Raw genomic sequence first — 19,175 nt, forward strand, 5'->3', positions numbered from 1 at the left:
TTATCTCGTTTACAGCAATGTTTTCAAAGTGACTTCCCCAAAATATTAACGCTCAGTGAACTAGCAGTCCAAGCATCCTTCTTAAGCTCTTTTAGGTTTTTCGTAAGTTTCTCTTTTAAAGAGTTTTTCTTTGAAGCAGGGTGACAGTACATGTAGCTCAACAATGTGGATGCCTGGAAGAGAAGGTCAGCTTAGGGGCCCCCCACCCCCAGAAGCCTCATAAAATGTGGCATTTTAAGTGCTGCAGAGAGCGTCCCTATTGTGGCTGCTGTTGCAGTTAACTAAGTGCTTAGGAACACTGAAGAAATTTTTTTTTTTCATTCGAAGAAAATAACATTTGTAGACACAATAACACACACAAATGTTAATTTCCCTTATTTTACTATTTATAGTGGACATTGAGGCTTTGCTATGAGTGGGCCCTTTTGTTTCTTTTAAGTGAGTACTTTTTTTACGTGAGTACGTTTTACCATGGTTGCTGCTGTTTTAAGTATCAAAGCCTCACTCACAACTCGCTAAACGGTAATTACCCCCTGCCCCCTTTTAAAAAAAAAAAAAAAAAAAAAACCTGAGCTTACTGTTGATCCTCTTAAATACTATTTGTGGCATTTTTATATGGAAAGTTGCAACTCTTCTGAACTCTTCAGTCACCAAATAACTTGTATTTGAATATATTCAGAACTGCATTTTGATGCTTTGTCTATGCTTTGAAAATACAGCAACAAGAATAAAGTGTTTCTAAAGTTACACATAAAAACCTTACGGAGCTATTTATGTGGGGGTTGGGAAAGAAAAATCTTTTGGTGGGGGGGGAAAGGAAGTTTAAAAACCACTGTTATTAAAATAGACAGTGAATAACTGAGACTTTAAACAGTTGAATTTAACTTGTATTTAAGGATGATAAAAACATGAATGAATCGATCTGAGTCTTTTAGGTGAAAAGCTCTTCACCTAAAAAAGATTTAAAGCTCTTGTGCCTGTGATAGTACTTGTGGTTATTTTGGTGGTTGATTGAAACATTTAAGAGAAGGAGAAATGTTTATTTAACTTTAAACAGAGGGAATTGGGTTGGGAATTGGGAACAGAAGGAAAAAAAAAAAAAAACTTTAAGCCCCCTCTGATTATGATTATCATGAAACTGAGCTTTGCTTCAAGATCTTAACCAGTGCTATGCTTTCATGATTTAATTGGTATTTATTTTCTCAGACTTAATTGATTTGAATTTATTAGAAGATGCCTATAACAAACTGGATCCATCAATAAGTAACTTATTTATGGCATTATTAAACTCAGTTAAGGGAAGTTTAATTGCAGGTTGCTTCCATCATTTTTCTTGACAGCTGTTGAAAATAGGTAGTAAAATTGGTTTTATACTGACTTTTAGGAAGCAGATATTTGTTCAAAAGCAGTCGGGGAGTGCAAAGATCCATGCCAATATTCGGAATTCATATTTCCCTTGAATGGAAGGTTGTGATAAAATGGTACATGGTGTGTTTTCATTGCCTGTTGAAAGACTTTCATGCAGTTAAAATAAGCATTTTGATGGTGGTTGAATTAAGAGTTTTTGTCAGTCTCTTCTCATCATGGATGATTAGACTAAAACGTCTGCTTGTCTTGACTTGAGATCACCACAGCTTCAGATAACATGCTTTGTGATTGAAGGTCGAAATATTTTGAATTCTAATAGGCTGCCAGATGAATTGCTTGAAATAGACTGTAAAATTTCAAGGCTTCCTTTTCCATCTGCTGTGAAAAGAACCATTGGGAATGGTTGAGCTTGATGATCATAGAATTACTGGATGGTGATTCTAAAACCCTCAAAGGGAAGTTGCTATGGAGATCTAGTTCCAAACTGTGAAATGATTCACCTTTGAAAGGCTTCAGGGTCTGAGAAGCTGAACACATCATTGTTCAGGTGGTCATTGGTTAGGAAATTGCTGGTGCCTGTGTAATCAGCACTCCTGTGGTAGTTAACGATCTAAAAAGGTTTGTTCTGAATGATGTGGGACAACAGCAATGTGCATAAGATGGCTTCTCTCAATCATAGTTTGCTCAGTCTGGTGCTTGTAAAAATACAGTGAGCTAAATGGCAGAGAAATGAACTGCTTCATTGAGGAAGTCTTTTTAAAAACAAATTTTTTTTTTCTGTGATGGATTTGACATCTAAAGTAAAAGGAGAAGAATCTTTTCAGCCTGAAAAGCTGTGGCTAGATGTTGCAAAGGTGTCACCTTTATATATTTATTTTGCAAGGAGCAGAATGGTGGGGTTGTGTATTCATGTTTATGTGCAGATTAAAGAAATGGTGATGTTGGAAATGAAAGATTTCTACCAAGTCATAGCTCAGGAACATGATTAGGTGGCCTTAGTATATTCGTTTTGGACCCCCTCCCCCCAAAAGAATTTTTGGGGCCTACCAGGCACAGTGCTCAGACAGTTATGGAAAAAAACCCTGCACGTCCAGGATTAAAGTTAATCAAAGCGTATGTTTTGTTTCGTAGTTTCTAACTTGCATGTTTCCAGGGTAGTGAAAAGGAATAAGCTTAAATGGTTTGCATACATGTATAGAGCAATGCATTTTTATCAAGAATCTGCTGGCAAATTTTAGTAATAACTAACTTTGAAAACTACATATGCGCACGCATCTGATGTGCCTTTTCAGGGAAGGCAGAAGGCATTTGTTCATTACACAATTAGTTAATGACTACAGCTGTCTGTACCTAATTCACTACAAAACTGTTGTTTGATATTGGATTCAGATAAAGGAGTTTGTATTATTGTATTTTTTTCTTGCGTGTCTGTTGAGTAGCATCTCCTGCCGTTGTTTCTGTTAATGGGATTTAGTACAGAAGACACTGGTGGCTACTAGATGGTGCCAGATAGTTACAGAACACAACCGAAATGTTCCAGGATGTAGTTGTCACTGAAGCAAAACGTTACTAGAAAGAAAAGCGAGTGCGTTAGGGTTTACTTCATTGAAATAATATACAAAAGAGTGAGTTCTGAACTTCTTGTGGACTAACTAGTCAGCCAGTCTTTAGCAAGTAAAATACTCAGTTTTCTTTTAGAAGGGTGTTTTTACATTGGTTTTTTGGTTTTTGCTTTTAAGAGGAAAGGGCTAACATTTGAAGTAATATCTGAAATATTGAGTTTTATCTGTTACCTGTTGCATCAACATTTGAACATTGAACAGGAAGCATTGCACACACTCAGTTCTAGCATAAAATAAGATGCAAATTGTATATTACCTTTTATTTTCAGTATTTCAGGTATTTGAAAAAGATCATTTCAAATTTCTTGCGATTCCAAAGCTGCTCCGTTATGTGAGGTGCTCAAACTGTTAATTAGTTGAAAAGCAATTACTGCGTGTGCAAAATGTATGAAGAACAAGCTGCCTCTCAATGTTTTGATTTTTGTTATTGCCTATAGGACTTCCATTAATAGAATTTAGATAGACTTTTTAAAATTTTGAATGGATTTACTCTGGTGATATCCAGATGAACAGTTACTACTACTATTTCTCTAAGTTTATGAATTACATTATGAATGAGGGCCAAAATATCCAGAAGGAAGGTTGTACGATGAGGTAACTATTTTAATAAGGTAAACTTACTGAGATGACTGTTGCTTTTGTTTTTAAAGATACGTTATTCAGTTAGCAATCCAGCACTTCCTTACTGGTGTACTTAAGCCATATGTTTACCTAATGGCACTGAACAGACAATTTTTGTGCAAGTCTTCATTAATGGTCACTTGTGTTATACTTTGGTCCTTCCTGATGTTACGTTTACTCTACCTCACCTGCGTAGTGCAAAGAAATAGCTCCTCAAAGGAGTAGCAGTCAGATCTATAGAATATGGTTCTTTGACATGTGATGAACTGAGTTTAAACACCTTCTAAATACCATTCTTTTCTAAGAGCTCAGCTACACTTTTTGTAAGCAATAACTCATCTGTAAACATAACCTTTTTTACTTTGCTAAATTGCACAATCCATTTTTGATCGCATTTGTAAAGCGTTGCAAAAGGAAAAGTTTGGCAGTTTTGTACAACTCTTGTTGTTTTGACATAATTATAACACTGTAATTTTAAGTTTCAGAATATTTGGGAACAGTTAGGTAACCTATTGTAGCTGAAAACTTTTCATAACTAAGTTTTGTCTAGGTATTTATATAGCTTAAGATACTGCTTTAAATATTTTTAAAGAGAAACTGCCTTACTGAAACTATTCTTTGTTTTTCTTCTTTTTATACCCTTCATTGTGGATTCCCAGAGGGTTGTCATTTTATGTTCTGTGCTGAACTGAAGTGTTCATTCTCTGTTCATTATTTTACAAAGACTAATAACTGTTCAACGTGCTGAAGAATGCAGAATAGAGTGAGTTGAGCTGGCTTTGCACAGGAGTCAAGATAGGCTTAGTTTAACAGCTTAGACTTTGTTGCAGCATTAAGGATTTGAAGTGTTCCGGTTGGAGTACGGGCATGGTAAGCATTATGCAGTGCTATATCAAAATCAATAAAAAATTCAGGGCCTAAATGTTTTTTAATATCTCTGCATCTTTGGCATAGTCAATCTGTGACCCAGACATACAGTAAATATTTTAATTATTCATAGGTAGTTTATCTGGTCGTTTGGGGCCAGGTGAAACTGCCATGTGGGTTTCTGCTGATGGCTGCCAGTAGCAACTGTTCCTGACCTGTGTAATCATAATTTCTTAAAAAGACAGTTATTGTTAGCAATTACTTTTGTAATGGTGACCCTCAGGGATTCCAGTTAAGACTGACAGCATAGAGCTTGACAGTGTGTGTTCTTGAAGCAGAAGACCTTGCCCAGAAAGACCTTCTGCCCAAAAAAAGGGGATAAAATGCAGCATGTAGGTGGAGGTGATGATGGTGAAAGTAATGTGAATGTACCATTGTATATTTATTTACATATATGTACACAAATATATATATGAGAATGTAATTAATAATTTTACTTGTTTAAAAATAAGAACCATCACTGAAAGCCAATAGTGTATTTGAATTTAGCTGTCACTATATGTGACATGTTGTAAATGTTTGCATTTGACTTTGGGCGTATATCGCTAGCCTATAATGCGTGAAATTTTTGCTTTGTTTACTGTTGAACCTGAAACTTTTGGCAGTTGTCTTTGCCATCATCTTGTTGAATAAAGATAACATATTTTATGTGGCTCTTCTTTAGAGATTACTTGAAAGGTTCAGATTTGCCAAGGTGTAGGAAGACAACCACTTAGTGGGATTAATTTGAGGAGGGGGTTCCTCTGAATTCCTCTCTGCTTCTGGAATGAAGGTCAAGGGCAATGCCTTATTTTTCATCTTGCTTTGCAAACTGCTTCTGCCTGTGAACTTTTTTTGTATAGTGTAGACACCATCAGATTGCAAGTACATGAGTTCTGGTCCGCTTTTGGACAGAAGCGCTGTCTGCTATGAACAGCCTGGATCTGTCATGCACCAGAGGCTTGGTAAAAGTTTCGCAGTAACTGTTGTGGCCAGATGTTCCTGAGAATACTGTGCTTAATGCAAGAGATGCTGCCGTGCAAGTGCACGCTATGGAGGGTGATGCTGTGGAGATGCTCCCTTGCTTCTCTTTTCAAGGCTGTTATGCACAAAAGGAAGGATTTTCAGTCATTGGAATAGAAAATAAAGCAAAATATTGCTGAGCTCAGGTTGACAAGAGTGCTTGTCTCTGAAACTAATGTTAGCATTCCTCAGTCTTTCAGGTTTTTTTGGAAATTTTGCAGTGATCCAGGCTAGGTTCCAAACTCCCCTTGTTGTTCCAATTGACACAACTGTGTTTTGGAAAAATCAGAACAAAGAGGCTAGTTTTTCTAGGGAATTCTCTGTTCTTTTAAAAAGTTTGTGGTATGTCAGCCGTCTCAAAGTTTTACATTGATGTCTTGTGATAGTGAATCCATGCAAATTACCACATGATGCGAGCCTGGACAGAAGTGTGTTGCAAGTTTGCATGAATATCCTAGTGAAGAGTAACCAAACACTATTTGGTGGAGAGTGCAGTGATAGTATTTCAAATATACGATCAAGGGCAGTCAGAGCGAGCCCTCTGCAAATGGAGGCGTGAAGGGTTCTAAGATTTATTGCTTCAGATTTCAAATAATGTTCTTTACCCAGTGTGACCAACTTGATAGCAAATCTCAGCAGGTAGAAGGTTTTGCCTGTGGAGTGTTGACTACATCCCACTGGTGCTAGGATGAAAGAGCAATGGCAGGTAAACACATTTTGCATCAGAAATAAATCACTAATATTTGTCATACAGATTCAAGTGTAAGGACTCTGCAACAGGATTTGATAGATAAAATCACTGGAGCTACTTTCTTGGTAACTACTTTCTTGGTAACATCTTTTCCCTTTTAAAAGTGCTTCTGCTACGAACAGAATTGTGGTTTCTTCTGCTAACTTTACATGTGCTTAAGTGAATTGCTTTGCCTCAGTTTTTCAATGGAGGTTATACTTCTCATATCTGGTACTGACCTTGTGAAGTACTTGATTGACAAGCACTTTTATGCAAATACAAATTCTTTGTATGCTCAGGAAGTTGAAACCGCAGTCATCTTTTAAAATCCTGTATTGCTGCTACACGCTCTCATTGAGTGTGTACTGGTGCAGAAATAGGCTTGCCCTTTTTTGTCAAGTACTCCCAATAGGTTTGATATTAAATGGACTTCCGTTCAGCTACTGTTGCAGACTTTGGGGGAAAGATGCTTGATTTGCGCTCTCTTGACTAGTGCAGCATTAGTGCTCAGCAGGGTAAACGTAGCTGCTTATCTTTTATATAGGTAAGTAATGAATTTGGGTCATTGTATGGCACTAGTCAAGAGAGCCCAAAGCAGCTGCTTTTGCTGTCCTGTGAGTGTGTAGCCATATGGTATGCATAAGCTATGATGTTGTGTTCAAAGTAATTAGTGCTACAACTGGTGTTCTGAACGTCTTTTCTGTTATTGAAAATTAGCTAAACTTAAGAGGAAAAGCAAGTGTTTTTAATAAAAATTAAAACCTTTTCTTACGTTAGTACAGTGCAGGTAAAACAAAATAATTATTGCCACAGTGGCTGCTTGCATTTTAAATACGTTTATACATATTATTTTAAAAAAAACTAGTTAACTTTAAAATATGTAAGTTTTCTTGTCATTTAGGGTTCTGTGAAGCTGATCATCAAGAGGGTTGCAAATCATTGGCAGTTTCTATTTTCAGAGTTCCACATCCCAGAGTAATTTGCTTTAATTTCACCCAATTTAACCTATACTTCACACCATCACCATTCAGCTTTAATAGCTATGTTCTATGCATAAGAAAAGCAGATAAATGTCCACAATTAGACTGCAAATGATTACAACTAGTTAGGGCTTTATGAAGACAAAACTTAAAGGGCTGTGGCACAAAACAAAGCCACAAAAGATGTCTGAAAAAATTATTTCTTCAGAAGTCAAGGTTTACTATGGCATTTTATTTAATGTTTTTTATACTTGATTTTGCTTATGTTGAAGGAATAGGCAGGTGCACCTTCTTGCGCTGAAAAATATTCTGCTTAAGGAATATTAGGTTTGTGTTACAGGTGATTAATTTTACTTGAAATTGGCTTGCAAGGGAAAACATACTAAACCTACTTTATTTGTTGATTCTTTGTTAACACATGCCATACTTAAGAAGCTGTATAATGTGTTGACTCTGATAATTCTCTTTGCTCTTCTAATCCTGATTATGCATAGTAAAACGTACAATCGTCAAAGTTTTAATACATTTTTATAACGTTACGTGTACCTTAGTCACAGGTAGTTGTATCTTTTTCCTCGTAAATCTTCGTAACGCTGATGATAGCATGTCATGCCAGTCTAAATATAGATATTCTATACAGTTATTTTATTTTTTACATTTTTAATCTTCTTTCTTTTGATAGCTCAAAGGAATGCCATGTTCCTAATGCCCTTCCTAACCGCTCCCCCCCCCCAAGTTACCCTCTTCAGTTTCTTTTTGTCCCCTCCTCCTGCCCCTCTGGGCTGGAAGGGAGACAAACTGTCGGAGTGCCAGGTAGATATTAATGCTTCATTTGTTTCAGTGCTTCTGAATGTGCGTATCCATATGGCGAAGTACTGTATCAGTCTGTGACTAGCAGCTCTTTCTGATAACAGTCATTGAAGGTATACCAGAGAGGAGGTGCAAGTATCCCCGTTACTCTTTTCTAGGTCTGTGTTTCGGTTCTGTTACTAAATGTTCTCTTAGAGCTTGTTCACAGAAGCGGTTGGTCAGTTAATGCTGATGGGAATTTCAGCTTGTGATGCAGTTCAGATTCTGATCAAATTGTCAGTATCCCTGTTAATTACTTACTGCATAACACATACCAACACTGCTATGTGCCTTTTATAAATAAATACGGTACCAAAACGCTGATATGGGGTGCTTAGTATTAGCCAAATATTTTGTTCAGTTTTGCTTTAAGGATAAGGGTAATTAGAGAAATGAAGCAACTGATATACCAAATATGAATTAATCTTGAAGATATGTATTAATTTCCATAATTGCAATTAGGACCAGAATAAAGTAAGTCCTAGCAGTGTTATTTTGATTTGTTTTTTAACATCTCAGTGGCAGCTTGGAGCAGATAAAAACAATAAAGTTTAGGCTATAGGCAGCTTCGTTTTTGTGTCAAACTAGTTTTATATGCTATATCATAAAACTTTCAGTCCAATCAGCAGCTACATTTAAATACTGCAAATTGTGGCAGCAAAACAATAATTCTGCTGATTAGCCCCTTTCCATTTCTTGTAAGTGAACTGTTTATGCTGTTGAGTACCTTTTGAAAAAAGAAAAAGCCAAAACAGCCTTGATTAGTCAAGGAGTAATTGGATGACTTGATTTTAGCAAGAGAATGAATTGGTTGATGATAGCCTGTAACTAAGTGTAGTGGTTCTGTTCAGATGAATACATAACATACAGTCATCAGATCTTGACAGGTATAACATAAGCAATGCAAAAATCTCTGGAGGCTGAGAGGTAAATTTTGTCAAAGAATTTTGAAGCTGATTCTTGAAAGAAATGGAAAGAAATGTGCATGCCGTTAGATGATAGTGTTTAAAAAGTGGCATTTGTTACTGCCGTGCTGTATACATATTTATCTGTTGTTACTTGCGCATGTGAAGAAAACAAAATGTAGTCTGCGTGGCCTGCTTGCCATCAGGATTTGACAAATAGGTAGTTCTGCTGTTCCTCAGAGGAAATACCAGCGAGTCCAGTTTCATATCTTCTCCAGCTGGTCACGTCGTTTTCCTGATCTTTGTTATCTAGTATATCCGGAAAGCAAAGTGACAGAGCCAGCTATTACTGCATTGCTTTTTTAGTGAAGCTTTTAAAAGATTTTTTTTTCCTTCTGTTATTATATGTGAACAACTTTATTTAAAGTGTCATTGCTAGATGGATTCACCTTAGAGATCTGCAGGTGCACTGACTGCAGTAACAAAGGGTAGGACCCCATGCAGAGTCCCTTCTACCCTTCTGGCTGTAGGTAAGAGAGCCAGACTGCTTCACCACACTGTTGGCCCAAAAGCCCAAATAACATGCATGGCTGAAGGTGAATCCTTCCCTGAAATTGAAGAATCCTTTAGACTCAGGCCCACTGGCAAGAAAAGAGTAAACTGGACATGGACATGGCAACCATAATTTCCGGGCTCCTCCTTTCTAGTAACTTCAGGTTAAGTAATTAGCTTTGATGCTGTTAGAGTTGCAAAATGAATCCTGTTGTATTATGCTTTACTCCTTTCCTATCTAAAGTATTTACCTGTTTTTAATAACAATATCTGCATGCCACTAAAACGTTATGGGACTTTACCTCAGCAGATTGATTTACTTAAAGCAAGCTTGATGTTCCTGATTCTGTAGTCTTTTGTTCTTTAACGCCAAAGGAAGTATAAGGGGGTATATCTTCCTTGTTCAAATGCAGATCCATCAGCGTTTTCTGGGGGGATTATTTTAAAAAAGGGATCATAGCTAAGATATTCAAAACATGGAAGAAGGGAGGTGGATTCCATTCTAACTTCCTTTTGAAAGGATGACTACTATAATTCTGGTAGGGGACACTGGACACAGGAGGAATCATAATCTGTACCATAAATAATAATTACTGGTTTTAGCTACTCTGCTGACCTTTCTATATTGCTGTATACGTAATTTTCATCAATATGCTGTTCTTACTCACATAGCTCAAATTCTCTAGAATTGCTCCCCCCTCACCCTCCCTGACTCTCTACCCCATCTTATTATAAATGCCCTGGAGAATAGGGGCATCACTTTGATTTCCCCTCCTCCCCCTCCCCAAGGGTTTTCAGTCAGGTCTCTGCATTGTTGACAAGAAAATGCTGCTTTGGGAAGATTCTTGAGTTGATGCCTACTTGATATACATGGTTGTTTTTTTTTTTCTCTGTATAGTAAACTATTTCCTTTTTTCTGTTACGATAGTATTGTATAGCCTTCTATAGAAGGAAGATGTTCCAGTTTCGGAGCACAGACGTAGTTTGGCTGTAGGAACCGGACAAAAATGAGGTGCTGTGGTTTGGATAACATTTGAGAAATATTGAGTCCTTCTCTTCTAAAAGCAAATGCAGTTGATGAAGACAAGGGAAGAACAATAGATTTTCATGGTATTCATTTCAGAATGAATCTATAGAGTTATCCATAGAGTCTGGAGGATAAAGTAGTATAGCCCGTTTTGGAAAAATTCATATTTAATATCTTTATTAATTTTTATGGAAATAATAAGTAAATAAAATAAAATGGCATTGTTAGATCAGGGTTCTTTTTTTTTGCTGAAATTTGAATTTTTCATGACAACTTTCCCTTCTGGAAGGTAATATGGAATATTATTTAAAAGATAAGTTAGGGTTTGAACTATCTGTCTTCTGAGGCAGTGATATTTTCCAGGAGGGTTACTGGGAAAAACGTTGGGAGTTCTAAGACGGCGTAAAGCCAGTTAAACCAGATTTATATTACTTGCTGCTGCTTTCTGGTTTGGGTGCTAGGCCGCAATGCTTGGCAATTGCCTAACCTGAGAGGGGCAGGTATGCTGCAGAAGGATAGTCTTTAGACTTGTTTCAGACCTTGGAAAGGTCCCTCGTATTTGCCAAATACAAGGAAGAGGAAGCCTCATGTCATGTGTTTCTACAGAAAACTGAAATTCTAATCTGTTTGGCTCTTATCGTGCATCTCAATTTATTGCTACATCCTGCCATCCTCCATTCAGCATACTTTAGTAGTCCTTTTTATTTTCAACAAGATTCTTTTCAACATAATGCTGGATACCAACTACTTATCTTGACTCAAAGTTCATGGCCTGTCTCCACCTTGCCTATCTTCTTGTTCATCATACAGGAGTTGCCACCTATCTTTAATTGGACAGTGATGCCATTCTCCGTACCCTATTCATTATATTTTAAAATAGAGCCTTTCAGCTTTCTGTTTTGTTGCCCTTTATGCTGGGGGATTCATATCATGTTTCCTAATAAAAGGGAGTAAAAGATCTTGACTGAGGAATTTCAGTCACTAATATAGCACAGGCAAAGAGGCATATTGATAAATAGGAATATACTGTTAACACTCTATATTAAGGAATATTTGTAGATTAATATTACAGTTCTTATTTACATTCTATGAAGATGAAAATTGCAAATAATATACACTTATTTTCTGCTGTGTCCTGTTTCTTGAATCAATTTTACAACTCCTTTTTTTATTACTACTTTTTTAATATGGGACTATGCTTTATAAACCAGGGACTGGGTAAAACATTATTTTAATAACATAACTTTGTTAATTTCTCACAACTTGGCTTTTCCCTTTTCCAAGAGGTTTCTTTTCTCAAGTAGTGCCTAATTCTTAAGGTTACCACCAATTCTTGTTACTGATATCCTTGAATAAGTCTACATCCAGTTCTACAGGCCAGAATTGGATTCCCTGCAGTACTAAATGTGATTTATGCTAGTCTGTCATTCCAAACTAAGCTTGAGACTGGCATAACAGCCACATGAGGACCTGCATAGATATTAAAATGAAGTTATAACTAAGGTTCTTCGATCATTGAAGTCTTTCTCGCATGTCTGTTCTCTCTCACGTGTGCTCTCACTTTTGCTGACTTGTTCTTTTGCTCTCTCTTAGCTCTCCTGCTCTCTTTCTCTCTCTCTCGTGCTCACTCGCTCTTTCTTCCTGCTTGGATATCCCTTCTGTCTCACTTCTGGATAATCTTTGAATCACTGGGCTGAGAGGCTGTTCTGTTTTAAGTTGGTTAACTGAAATTAGTATTGCTAAACCCTGAACAAGAGGTTCACAAAAAGCTCAATGCCTGTTGCTTATAAAGAAGACTCCCTCAATTTGTGCCAAAACATGGATATTTAGTCCGGTTTGAGGGCCTTTGGTGTGCGCAAAATCTTATACCTACACATTTTCTTAATGGATTGTGATTATCTCAATAGGAAAAGATTTACGTTTATTTCCTCTGAATGTTCCTGATAACTTAAAAAATACCTGCCATGATCAATTTAATTGATTTCCAGTTTATTTAGAAGGGAATTGCATGAGCTTTTATCAACACACCTGTTGATAGGTTATGTCCTTTCCAAGCAAAGAAAACGTGATTTTCCTCTAAATGCGGCATTGAAAACTTAAGCTCAAAATCCAGTGTTTTAATGGAACATGCAACTAGTCCCCATTTCTTCCATAAGAAGAGTCAAGAAATGCACAAGGAGGAGGAGGCAAAGCTAAACCATTGCATAGAAATGGGAAATCAGCAGCACCTTGGAGAAGACTCCTCCTTACCTGACCGAGCAACTGCCTGTCGCCAGACACGGCTCTCTTGTCACTAATGCTGCTGAAACGAGCTGCAGCAGAGCTGCTGGGTATAATCATGAAGACTGATTGGAGGAGGAGATTTGAAGAAAAACTTTAATTGAATGGTTGGAATATCCATGGGTTAAAAGGCTGAGAAGAGAGCAAAGATAAAATGTATTGTTTTATTTTTGTAGGGATGGAATAACTTTGAAATAATTGTTTTTGGATGAATACACAGCTTTTTTTTTCCCCACCCCTTGCAGAAAGATGATGTAGACAACTCCAGAATGTACCATCTAGATACTGATTGGTAGCAAGCATTTTTTTCTTAATACGAGGAAGAAAGATAAACTTAGCACTTCTTTAGCTGCATAAATACTACTCTTCTGGTGAGAAGGCTGGCTAGGTGGGGGGGAGTTTTCTTACATCTGTACAGCAGCATCTTTCTACTTACTGTTCTTGGTTCTATTCAGTACTTCCCTTGTAAATTAGAACAGATCTGTAGCATGGTGTCTCCTTCTGTTAGTTCATCCAGGCAGCCTATGTCCCGTTGCTGGGTTTGGCATGGAGGTATGGGGAAGGCAAAGAGTACTGTATCTCTGCCTTACTTGCCTTGTGTCAGTCTGGGTTAGTGTGATGGGTTTCTGTTTTGCCAGAGAGCAGCCTGTTCTCCCTTCGCTACCAGCATCGCTATTCAGAGTTGCATCTCTCACTGAGCTGCTTTTCCTTCCAGGAGAGCTCATGGCAGGAAGGGAGGAAACTTTGTGTAGTCACTTCTTCAGAGACTTTTCATAAGTTTATGTGAAAATGATTTTGACATTTGACTGTATTTGAACAATGTTTTTAACCTGTGTACCATGTGTTTTGATGTAAAGTGTCATCATTTCTGACACCATTGTTTTCAGTAACTTACAAGGAAAGACAGAACTGAAGATGGGCATGATGAGAGAATACTAACTTTTGATTTGTCAATAGAATTAAGGAATTGTTCATATTTCACCCTTTTTCTATGTTACATTCAGTACAAGAAATGCCTTTTTTATTGTTTTGTTTATTCTCCCCCCGCCCCCCATAAAATCAATCTAATTTAATTTTGGTAATATTAAAATAAGATTCTTTTAATCGTCTATTTCTCAGCCATGTCTGTTAGGTTACAGGATTTGTAAGGCATACAAATACTCTGAAAATTGATCCAGGAAGAAGTAATAAACGGTTCAAAATTGTTAACAAATATTTTTAAAATAAAAATATTTATTGCTTTTTAAATTTATTTTTTCGTGATGCTGCTTATGTGATAATTTAAATCCGAGTTGAATTATGTTTCCAGATTGTCTTCAGAAGGGCATGAAGTCAGCACACATGCTTCAGTAATATCTGGTTGTTTTACCCTTATGTTTCCAGTTGGCAATTTGAAATTATGGCTTCAACTGCACTTTAAATATGTGATAATAGCATGTGTTTCTAATAAGGGCCAGCACCATTTTGTTCAGATAGTGTGAATGGTTGTCACTCATACATGACAAATGCACCTTCATCTGCTTCTTTGATGGCCCCCTAAAAACCATACCCTCAAATCAGGCCGGTGAAATTAGCTGCTGTGTAAATTGTGTGTCTGAGTGGTTCATTATCTAATCACCGTCAGAACCACAGTGATAAAGTAGATTGAAACAGGGAAGAGGTCTGCCAGATGATTTCAGGCCTTGTTTTTTCTAAACCCCGTTTCCCTTGGAAACACTAAGAGTCGTTCAGAACTTCAGAATTCTTTGTCTAGAACTTCTTCTATTTTTTTTTCCCCTTAATGTATAAAATTGGTGAGCCAGTGAGGGTTGCCAGGATGATCTGTAAGGTTTTCTTTCCATGAGTCTTTTAGTCATTACTGCATATATTAAAATATTTAACGGTTTTGAATTGGGCTACCATGTTTGCCACTGATAGGTGAGGATAGGTACCAGTTTTCCAGAAGGTGCTCTAGTCTGTTCCTATTTAGAAAAAACTCTCAAAGATGCGTTAAACTTGTTAAGTGAAATGGCAAAACACTGTGTTTTGTAGGTACCTGTATAGATCTTTGGATTTTGAAGTTAATATATAAATTAACATATTAAATTTTTTATGGTATAAAATACTGCAGTTAACTCTTGTATACTGGCAGTAGGACAGACCTGCTGACTTTTCTTTTTCTTCTCAGGTGCCTGTGACTCTTAATAGTCTGTTATATATATATTTTTTTTCCTGTCTTTTTGGTTTAATATGTAATTTAAGTGTTCTTTTGTTTTAGGAGCATTTGAAGATGATGATATCACTCATGTTGAAGGAAGTGTAGATCCTGTTCGTGACATTGAAATAATACATGAAGAACTTAGACTTAAAGATGAGGAACTGATCATGCAGGCTATAGACAAGCTAGAAAAAGTAGCTGTGAGAGGAGGAGACAAGAAATTAAAACCTGAATATGTAAGTAAAAAAAAAAAAAAAAAAAAGTAGGCTATTAAGCACTCTCCGTATTGCATTGATTTTTTTTTTTTTATTGTTGTTTCATTTGTGATCTCCTGTGTGGATAATACAAAACACTACTCCTATTTTTGTCTATATTTTAAGGTAAATATTATACTGAGTTGTAAAATTATTGCAATAAGCTATTTCCTTTGTTGGCAGCATAAGATTACACTGATAAAGCTAATTGTCTTTTGTTGGTTTAACTCTTAGTTTCTTGCTGACATGCTGTTTATATGAAACTTGCCACTGCTTTGTCAAACTTGCATCAAAGGTTTAGTTTGAATTCAAAGTTCAGTGATCACTTCTGAATTATTTCTGTTGTTAAGCTCTGATCTGATGTTGATCTGATGTTGATAATATGGTTCCTAGTAGCCACCAAGTAAATACTTTCTTCTTGATAGCTGTGGGTGCACTTCATGGCTTTTAATGCATGTTAAATAGTGGCTGCTAGTTAACTTTTGAATGTTGTTGGAGAAAGCTGTTTAAATGAGCTCAGTTATGACAGGATAGTAGGGGTATCTTTTTGTGGAGTAGAGATATATAATAGTTATCATCATAAATTTGTGTTTTTTTAAATGATTATTTAACTACTTCACAAAAGTAGACTTTTGAGTCTACTACACTTTGCCACTAGTTCAGTCATTAATTTGTCTTTATTTCATTAATATTCTGCTGGTATTTCTGGTAGTATATAAAGCATATTCTTTAATTATTACAACAGCATACCAATGTGGAAACAGACCATCTGTGCTTAGCAACTAAGATGTAGAAAATACTGTTTTCCCCCATGGCTTTTTAGAAAACAAGTGATAAGAAAAACATTGCCATATCAGTGCAGTTGTTTTAGTTTCAGTGTTGAAGTACAATTAAAATTTGCTGCCCCTAGCTGGGGTTTGAAGAATAGGAAGTGGAACTGAACATCTCTCTGAGATGTTCCTCTTCGTGACATTGTGTTTAAGAGCGCTTCCTTAGTAACTTCTGTTGGAGAAGAACTAGCCTTCATCTAAAAAGTATTTTATTCTGTAATTGGCCCAAGCCAGAAAAAAAAAGCTACTGCTGGGTGACTTGAAGATTTTCACAAAGGCACAGAGAGATAGGAGGTATGCTTCCTTTAAGGTCTTATCTGACACCTGTCAACCCAGTCTTGGGTACGTAGGGGTGGTGATTCTTGTCTTTTACAAAAGGTTGCACCTGCTTAGAGGAACAGCGCGGCTTACACCTACAGTTTCATAGAACGTCCACGCAGTCTTTCACCTTTTAATTCTTTTTAAAGAAAAACAAGTGAAAATCCTGTCCGTAGTTAGCAATTTCAGAGTTCAGCCTGCAACCTCTCAGCCTAAGGCTAAAATTTACTTCTGATATGAGATCACAAAAATGAAGAAGATTGTAATGCTTTTCTGCTCCAGCCTGGAGCTGCTGCTATTTACTTTCCTATGTGACCGTCTTTGGAAACAGCCTTGTGGCTCTTGGTGGAAACGCTCTTACCGAGGTTTTGAACGCACTTGTCTGAATGCTGTGAGGGTTCCGTATTGTGATCTGTGTTCTTCCTTTGCTGCGGAGAAGTCAACCCCTTCCTGTGATTGCAAGGAGGCACATAACCAAAGTGTATTTTTTTTATAGAATTCTCATTGGCCATCCAGTAAGTTTAATGGGTAGGTACTGTTACTGTTGTATAGCAGAGCTACTCCTACTCATTTTACAACTATAGGAATTGATACGTATTTGAAATGACAAAACATGACAGATTGTTCTAGAATCAAGGGAGATGGTAAATTAAAATCTCAAATCTACAAATGCAGTTTAAATGAATTAAGTAAAACTTTGAAATCTCCGTTATTAATCTTTCTCCAGCATAGTTTCTTATCCTCTTCTTAGCCACTTCTTTCAATCTCCTAATGCTTAGTTACACTGTAGTTAAGCTCTCAAAGTTAGTTAGTCATGTTGTGTTTGTAATTCATATTTCCAGTCATTCCTTTTTTTTAAAGCCTATCTTTGCAAGCCCGTGCACAGAAAACACAAAGTTCTTGAAGTCATGTTGCTCTGCCAGTTCTATTACCAGTAACATCTGTTGCTCTTGACCCAGTTTCAGCTGAGTTTGTCAAAGACAATAGAGGTTTCAAAGGTATTAAATTCCTTTGTTCCATGACAATGAGTGCCTGAGCAGAAGAGAGAGACGTTAATGCTCCCTTTGAGACAAAGGCTGCAAGTAGGAACTCGATTCTCTACAGGCGCTAGAGAACTTGCACAGGGAAGGGCTGCAGGGAATCCGGTCTTTTGGGTCCTGCTGATCCTAGACCTGCTTGCTTATCTTCCTTTGACTTGTGTGCTTAAGTGGTAAGAAAGACAGTAGATCTTACCAAGATGGACCGTCGTTTCGTTGTTAAAGGTCTGTGAAAACTCTGGATACTTTTCTTTTGCTGATGAATCAATCCTCAGGCCTACACAGGTTCTGCAAATAGACTTTTGCAGTCCTAAGCAGCAATTCTCTGGCTTTTCCAGCCACTGGTTGGGTTTATTTAGATGTTTAGTCATTGGAACTCCTATACTACTTTTTTGGCTTTTTTCCTTTAATGTTTTGTTTATATACCAGAGAAGGCTGCTGGTGGTTGCATTTGTCTAGTATATAAAGAAATGTGCAATTAGCGACTTACTGATCAAGGAGAGAAACCGTAAAAGATGTGTGAGAATTAGTTAAAGATTAACCTCCCTGACTTTGGTAGCCAAAAGTTAAGAGAATTTTTGGTTAGTGTGTGTGGTGGTGTGGGTGGTGTGGGTTTGTTTTTTTTTTTTTTTTTTTTTTTTTTTTTACACTTTACTGATTTGTTTCATCTTGGAGTTAGCTATTCCTTCCACAAGTTATTCTTGTGATGAACTTTAGGCATGAAGAGAGTTTCCTGTGTAACACTATTTGTGATATTATTTCCATGTGGCCTCTCCCAGAGGCCTCCCTTCAAAAGCTTCCTCTTTCCAAAAGATGGTAGTAGAGACTTAAATTTTGTTGAGGATTGTTTTTCAAACAGGTTCTCTTGGTAAGATGAGTCAGGGAGTCTTCTGGATTTACCTTTGTTAGATTATTTGTTGCTGCTACTAATATATTCTTCCCATAACAGAGGTGTGCAATAAACAGCTCTGGCCTGTCTGTTTTCTGAGTGCTCACAGCTATTTTGCCTTTCAGAAAAACTAGGAGTTTACGAGGAAATAATTTAGTATTTGTAGCCATTTCTTCAAAACCAAGCAAGAATGCCACAGTGTTAAAATTCCAGTCTGTCCCTTTCTTTTTCATTATTTTCTTTTACTCATCCTTTTTTTGGGAGGTGGGGGTGGGGAGTGTGTGTGGGGGGGGATTTAAGGTAAATACGCTTTCCCAGGAATTTTAACAAGTTGAGATTTTCATAAGTTCTGTAGTTCATTCAAATCAAAATATTGAAAGCTTTTTTACCCATATCGCTTTCTAACCTTTTACTTTCTTTCCTTACCCTGTTGAACAAAAACATCTAGCACTAGAATTGCATTTTTCATTTCTTTCCACTTTTTTGAAAGCACTTTGAGATCTATTGAGGAGAAACACCGTAAGGTTAGGGAAGGAAGAAGGAGATAAGGAAAGAAAAGAAATGGTATTGATCTTAGTCAAGTATGTTTTTTCATTGGCTGAATGTAATGATAAGCTTAATATGAAAGCTAAGGAAAAGTTACTGATTTCAAAAAGACTGTAATCTTAGAGTGACCTGTGTATACTTATGCTGGCATCAAAGGGGACTTTACTGTGTGGTTCATGGACCCTAATTGAAAGTAGAAGTCATTTCTTCTTCTTTCATAAATCTGAATTGTCTGCTTTAG

General features: G+C 36.9%; 1 protein-coding gene across 1 annotated transcript in view; it reads left to right on the forward strand.

Annotated features, from left to right (window-relative positions):
• OLA1 (Obg like ATPase 1) overlaps positions 1-19,175 on the forward strand; it is a 108,817-nt gene that overhangs the window by 41,022 nt on the left and 48,620 nt on the right. The window contains exon 5 of the mRNA XM_068948555.1: positions 15,121-15,296. Coding sequence (XP_068804656.1) covers positions 15,121-15,296 — 176 coding nt within the window. The remainder of the gene's footprint in view (positions 1-15,120; positions 15,297-19,175) is intronic.

This window comes from Struthio camelus, chromosome 6 (genome assembly GCF_040807025.1).
Source record: "Struthio camelus isolate bStrCam1 chromosome 6, bStrCam1.hap1, whole genome shotgun sequence".
Lineage (NCBI taxonomy): Eukaryota > Metazoa > Chordata > Aves > Struthioniformes > Struthionidae > Struthio > Struthio camelus.